Source organism: Oncorhynchus gorbuscha, unplaced genomic scaffold (assembly GCF_021184085.1).
Source record: "Oncorhynchus gorbuscha isolate QuinsamMale2020 ecotype Even-year unplaced genomic scaffold, OgorEven_v1.0 Un_scaffold_13342, whole genome shotgun sequence".
NCBI classification, from domain to species: domain Eukaryota; kingdom Metazoa; phylum Chordata; class Actinopteri; order Salmoniformes; family Salmonidae; genus Oncorhynchus; species Oncorhynchus gorbuscha.
Window position 1 is genome coordinate 1 of NW_025755531.1, and position 7656 is coordinate 7656.

General features: G+C 39.6%; 1 protein-coding gene across 1 annotated transcript; it reads right to left on the minus strand.

Annotated features, from left to right (window-relative positions):
• Positions 1 to 1561: 1561 nt before the first annotated feature.
• On the minus strand, positions 1562 to 7201 carry LOC124030642 (collagen alpha-1(XIV) chain-like; the record flags this gene model as incomplete). Its single annotated transcript, XM_046341889.1, has 2 exons — positions 1562 to 1802; positions 7040 to 7201. Coding segments are annotated over 2 exons (383 nt in total), but the record flags the coding sequence as incomplete, so codon positions are not given.
• Positions 7202 to 7656: the final 455 nt, after the last annotated feature.

The window sequence follows — 7656 nt, forward strand, 5'->3', positions numbered from 1 at the left end:
CAGAGCGATACACAGAGACTGGGTCAGAGAGATACACAGAGACTGGGTCAGGATACACAGAGCATAGAGATACACAGAGACTGGGTCAGAGAGATACACAGAGACTGGGTCAGAGAGACACAAAGAGAGATACACAGAGATACTGGGTCAGAGAGATACACAAAGATACACAGAGATACTGGGTCAGAGCGATACACAGAGACTGGGTCAGAGCGATACACAGAGACTGGGTCAGAGCGATACACAGAGACTGGGTCAGAGAGATACACAGATACTGGCTCATAGAGATACAGAGAGATACACAGAGACAGGGTCAGAGAGATACACAGAGACTGGGTCAGAGAGATACACATAGACTGGGTCAGAGAGATACACAGATACACAGAGACTGGGTCAGAGAGATACACAGATACACAGAGACAGGGTCAGAGAGATACACAGAGGCTGGGTCAGAGAGATACACAGAGATACTGGGTCATAGAGATACACAGAGACTGGGTCAGAGAGATACACAGAGATACTGGGTCATAGAGATACACAGAGACTGGGTCAGAGAGATACACAGAGACTGGGTCAGAGCGATACACAGAGACTGGGTCAGAGCGATACACAGAGACTGGGTCAGAGCGATACACAGAGACTGGGTCAGAGCGATACACAGAGACTGGGTCAGAGAGATACACAGATACTGGGTCATAGAGATACAGAGATACACAGAGACTGGGTCAGAGAGATACACAGAGATACTGGGTCAGAGGGATACAGAGATACACAGAGACTGGGTCAGAGAGATACACAGAGACTGGGTCAGAGAGATACACAGAGACTGGTCAGAGAGACACACAGAGACTGGGTCAGAGAGACACACAGAGACTGGGTCAGGAGAGATACACAGAGACTGGGTCAGAGAGATACAGAGATACACAGAGACTGGGTCAGAGAGACACAGAGACTGGGTCAGAGAGACATACAGAGACTGGGTCAGAGAGATACACAGAGACTGGGTCAGAGAGATACACAGAGACTGGGTCAGAGAGATACACAGAGACTGGGTCAGAGATACACAGAGACTGGGTCAGAGAGATACACAGAGATACTGGGTCAGAGAGATACACAGAGACTGGGTCAGAGAGATACACAGAGACTGGGTCAGAGAGATACACAGAGACTGGGTCAGAGATACACAGAGACTGGGTCAGAGATACACAGAGACTGGGTCAGAGAGATACACAGAGATACTGGGTCAGAGAGATACACAGAGACTGGGTCAGAGAGACACACAGAGACTGAACATCTGGAGTAAATACATCCAGTAAATGTACATTTTCAAAGAACAGAAACGGAACCTGGAACGATTGGTGAAGTCATTTAATGAGCTAAATGTAAACAACTGTCGATTTTACACGTTAAAAAAAGGAACAGAAATTCAAAATATAAACTGATACTTTTTAGGGTTTGAACCGGTTCAGAACTTTAATGTTCTGTTCGGAACAGTGGAACGGAACGATAAAAAAAAATGTGATTCTATTCGAGAACGAAACAATTAGAAAATCATTTAGGTTCCAAACCCTTTTGTTTCACCTACAGCAGATGGACATCAAAAACCCTATTGGGTGGGAGAGTAAGATGGAGTGAGTATACCTCTTCAGGCCGTCCTCCCTGGGTAGCAGGGTAGAACACCACACGGTACTTCTCTACACTGCCGGGAGCGTGACTCCAGGACACCCTGAAACTCCTGGCTGTCACCTCTGATGTCACTAGGTCCTGAGGGGCTCCCTGTGTCTCCTGACCTGCAGACTCTCCTGGAGGAACACACATTCAGATAGTACAGGACAGCATCATCTAAGGTGACAGACTGTACAGTATACTGTATGGACATGTTGATGTCACTAGGTCCTGAGGAGCTCCCTGTGTCTCCTGACCTGCAGACTCTCCTGGAGGAACACACATTCAGATAGTACAGGACAGCATCATCTAAGGTGACAGACTGTACAGTATACTGTATGGACATGTTGATGTCACTAGGTCCTGAGGAGCTCCCTGTGTCTCCTGACCTGCTCTCTCCTCTGGAGATACATCACAACGGATCGTTAGAGAATGTATGGTATGGAAAGTTTGTACAGTACACTTTTAGAAATAATATATGCTATCTAGAACCTAAAAGGGTTCTTTGGCTGTCCCCATAGGAGAACCCTATGAAGAACTATTTTGGTTCCAACTAGAACCCTTTTGGGGTCCATGTAGAACTCTTTCCATAGAGGGTTCTAAATGGAACCCAGACGGGTTCTACCTGTAACCAACAAAGTTATTCCTATGGGGACAACCGAAGAACCCTTCTGGAACCCTTTTTTCTAAGTGTGTAAGTGTGTGTTTATTCACTACATATTTTTTTATTTTACCTTTATTTTACTAGGCAAGTCAGTTAAGAACAAATTCTTATTTTCAATGACGGCCTAGGAACAGTGGGTTAAGTGCCTGTTCAGGGGCAGAACGACAGATTAGTACCTTGTCAGCTCGGGGGTTTGAACTTGCAACCTTTCGGTTACTAGTCCAATGCTCTAACCACTAGGCTACCCTGCCGACAGCATTATGATGATTCTGCAATGATGATTAAGTATGAAGTGTATTAAACAGACGAGTTATTTCAGCTCAGATTTGTAGTGACAACATGAGGCCTGCTCAATATTAAAGACTGGGCACTATGTCTAAGTGAATGAGACAATATGTACTGTAAAGATATACAGTAGTATGAGGACTGAAGACTGGGTACTGTGTCTAAGTGAATGAGACAGTATGTACTGTAAAGATATACAGTAGTATGAGGACTGGGTACTGTGTCTAAGTGAATGAGACAGTATGTACTGTAAAGATATACAGTAGTATGAGGACTGAAGACTGGGTACTGTGTCTAAGTGAATGAGACAGTATGTACTGTAAATATATACAGTAGTATGATGACTGGGTACTGTGTCTAAGTGAATGAGACAGTATGTACTGTAAATATATACAGTAGTATGAGGACTGAAGACTGGGTACTGTGTCTAAGTGAATGAGACAGTATGTACTGTAAATATATACAGTAGTATGAGGACTGAAGACTGGGTACTGTGTCTAAGTGAATGAGACAGTATGTACTGTAAATATACAGTAGTATGAGGACTGAAGACTGGGTATGAATGTGTCTAAGACTGAATCTAAGTGAATGAGACAGTATGTACTGTAAATATATACAGTAGTATGAGGACTGAAGACTGGGTACTGTGTCTAAGTGAATGAGACAGTATGTACTGTAAATATATACAGTAGTATGAGGACTGAAGACTGGGTACTGTGTCTAAGTGAATGAGACAGTATGTACTGTAAATATATACAGTAGTATGAGGACTGAAGACTGGGTACTGTGTCTAAGTGAATGAGACAGTATGTACTGTAAATATATACAGTAGTATGAGGACTGAAGACTGGGTACTGTGTCTAAGTGAATGAGACAGTATGTACTGTAAATATATACAGTAGTATGATGACTGGGTACTGTGTCTAAGTGAATGAGACAGTATGTACTGTAAATATATACAGTAGTATGAGGACTGAAGACTGGGTACTGTGTCTAAGTGAATGAGACAGTATGTACTGTAAATATATACAGTAGTATGATGACTGGGTACTGTGTCTAAGTGAATGAGACAGTATGTACTGTAAATATATACAGTGAAGTATGATGACTGGGTACTGTGTCTAAGTGAATGAGACAGTATGTACTGTAAATATATACAGTAGTATGAGGACTGAAGACTGGGTACTGTGTCTAAGTGAATGAGACAATATGTACTGTAAATATATACAGTAGTATGAGTATGTACTGTAAATATATACAGACTGGGTACTGTGTCTAAGTGAATGAGACAGTATGTACTGTAAATATATACAGTAGTATGATGACTGGGTACTGTGTCTAAGTGAATGAGACAGTATGTACTGTAAATATATACAGTAGTATGATGACTGGGTACTGTGTCTAAGTGAATGAGACAGTATGTACTGTAAATATATACAGTAGTATGAGAGGACTGTAAGACTGGGTACTGTGTCTAAGTGAATGAGACAATATGTACTGTAAATATATACAGTAGTATGACTGAAGACTGGGTAGTGAATGAGACAGATGTACTGACTAGTATGATGAAGACTGGGTACTGTGTCTAAGTGAATGAGACAGTATGTACTGTAAATATATACAGTAGTATGATGACTGGGTACTGTGTCTAAGTGAATGAGACAGTATGTACTGTAAATATATACAGTAGTATGATGACTGGGTACTGTGTCTAAGTGAATGAGACAGTATGTACTGTAAATATATACAGTAGTATGAGGACTGAAGACTGGGTACTGTGTCTAAGTGAATGAGACAGTATGTACTGTAAATATATACAGTAGTATGATGACTGGGTACTGTGTCTAAGTGAATGAGACAGTATGTACTGTAAATATATACAGTAGTATGAGGACTGAAGACTGGGTACTGTGTCTAAGTGAATGAGACAGTATGTACTGTAAATATATACAGTAGTATGAGGACTGAAGACTGGGTACTGTGTCTAAGTGAATGAGACAGTATGTACTGTAAATATATACAGTAGTATGAGGACTGAAGACTGGGTACTGTGTCTAAGTGAATGAGACAGTATGTACTGTAAATATATACAGTAGTATGAGGACTGAAGACTGGGTACTGTGTCTAAGTGAATGAGACAGTATGTACTGTAAATATATACAGTAGTATGAGGACTGAAGACTGGGTACTGTGTCTAAGTGAATGAGACAGTATGTACTGTAAATATATACAGTAGTATGAGGACTGAAGACTGGGTACTGTGTCTAAGTGAATGAGACAGTATGTACTGTAAATATATACAGTAGTGAATGAGGACAGTAGTAAGACTGGGTACTGTGTCTAAGTGAATGAGACAGTATGTACTGTAAATATATACAGTAGTATGAGGACTGAAGACTGGGTACTGTGTCTAAGTGAATGAGACAGTATGTACTGTAAATATATACAGTAGTATGAGGACTGAAGACTGGGTACTGTGTCTAAGTGAATGAGACAGTATGTACTGTAAATATATACAGTAGTATGAGGACTGAAACTGTGTCTAATGAATGAGACAGTATGTACTGTAAATATATACTGTGTCTACTGTGTGAATGAGACAGTATGTACTGTAAATATATACAGTAGTATGAGGACTGAAGACTGGGTACTGTGTCTAAGTGAATGAGACAGTATGTACTGTAAATATATACAGTAGTATGAGGACTGAAGACTGGGTACTGTGTCTAAGTGAATGAGACAGTATGTACTGTAAATATATACAGTAGTATGAGGACTGAAGACTGGGTACTGTGTCTAAGTGAATGAGACAGTATGTACTGTAAATATATACAGTAGTATGAGGACTGAAGACTGGGTACTGTGTCTAAGTGAATGAGACAGTATGTACTGTAAATATATACAGTAGTATGAGGACTGAAGACTGGGTACTGTGTCTAAGTGAATGAGACAGTATGTACTGTAAATATATACAGTAGTATGACTGAAGACTGGGTACTGTGTCTAAGTGAATGAGACAATATGTACTGTAAATATATACAGTAGTATGAGGACTGAAGACTGGGTACTGTGTCTAAGTGAATGAGACAGTATGTACTGTAAATATATACAGTAGTATGAGGACTGAAGACTGGGTACTGTGTCTAAGTGAATGAGACAGTATGTACTGTAAATATATACAGTAGTATGAGGACTGGGTACTGTGTCTAAGTGAATGAGACAGTATGTACTGTAAATATATACAGTAGTATGATGACTGGGTACTGTGTCTAAGTGAATGAGACAGTATGTACTGTAAATATATACAGTAGTATGATGACTGGGTACTGTGTCTAAGTGAATGAGACAGTATGTACTGTAAATATATACAGTAGTATGAGGACTGAAGACTGGGTACTGTGTCTAAGTGAATGAGACAGTATGTACTGTAAATATATACAGTAGTATGAGGACTGGGTACTGTGTCTAAGTGAATGAGACAGTATGTACTGTAAATATATACAGTAGTATGATGACTGGGTACTGTGTCTAAGTGAATGAGACAGTATGTACTGTAAAGATATACAGTAGTATGAGGACTGAAGACTGGGTACTGTGTCTAAGTGAATGAGACAATATGTACTGTAAAGATATACAGTAGTATGAGGACTGAAGACTGGGTACTGTGTCTAAGTGAATGAGACAGTATGTACTGTAAATATATACAGTAGTATGAGGACTGAAGACTGGGTACTGTGTCTAAGTGAATGAGACAATATGTACTGTAAAGATATACAGTAGTATGAGGACTGGGTACTGTGTCTAAGTGAATGAGACAGTATGTACTGTAAATATATACAGTAGTATGAGGACTGAAGACTGGGTACTGTGTCTAAGTGAATGAGACAGTATGTACTGTAAATATATACAGTAGTATGATGACTGGGTACTGTGTCTAAGTGAATGAGACAGTATGTACTGTAAAGATATACAGTAGTATGATGACTGAAGACTGGGTACTGTGTCTAAGTGAATGAGACAGTATGTACTGTAAATATATACAGTAGTATGATGACTGGGTACTGTGTCTAAGTGAATGAGACAGTATGTACTGTAAAGATATACAGTAGTATGAGGACTGAAGACTGGGTACTGTGTCTAAGTGAATGAGACAGTATGTACTGTAAATATATACAGTAGTATGAGGACTGGGTACTATGTCTAAGTGAATAAGACAGTATGTACTGTAAATATATACAGTAGTATGATGACTGGGTACTGTGTCTAAGTGAATGAGACAGTATGTACTGTAAAGATATACAGTAGTATGAGGACTGAAGACTGGGTACTGTGTCTAAGTGAATGAGACAGTATGTACTGTAAAGATATACAGTAGTTTGAGGACTGACGTGCCAACATCTTTGCTCTCTGATTTGATTTGTTCACCTTTGATCTCCTTGTCCTGCTCCTCTACCCGTTCACAGACTATCTGGGTCAGTCCCTCTATGATAGAGCTCATGATGCTGAAGTCTGCCACGTTGTACACATGAGTGTTGTCAGGCTCAGAAGCTATAGCCCTCAGCTCATTCTCATCAGCATTCTTTACACCTGCACACAGGGAGAGAGAGCACTAAAAATCAAGATTAAGATCAAGATTAAGATTAAGATGTAGATCTAGATTAAGATCTAGGTGAAGATTTAGATTAAGATTTAGATCAAGATTCAGATTAAGATTTAGATCAAGATTCAGATTTAGATCAAGATTCAGATTTAGATCAAGATTCAGATTAAGATCAAGATCTAGATTTAGATTAAGATTTAGGTCAAGATTCAGATTAAGATCTAGATTTAGATCAATATTTAGATGTAGATCAAGATCTACATGTAGATTAAGATTTAGATCAAGATCTAGATTAAGATTTAGATCAAGATCTAGATTTAGATTAAGATCAAAATTTATATCAAGATTTAGATCAAGATCAAGATCTATCCATTTCCTTTTGTTTCCCTTAACAAAACACAAAGGACCCAAGTGTATCCAAGCGTGTCACCATGTCAGCCTT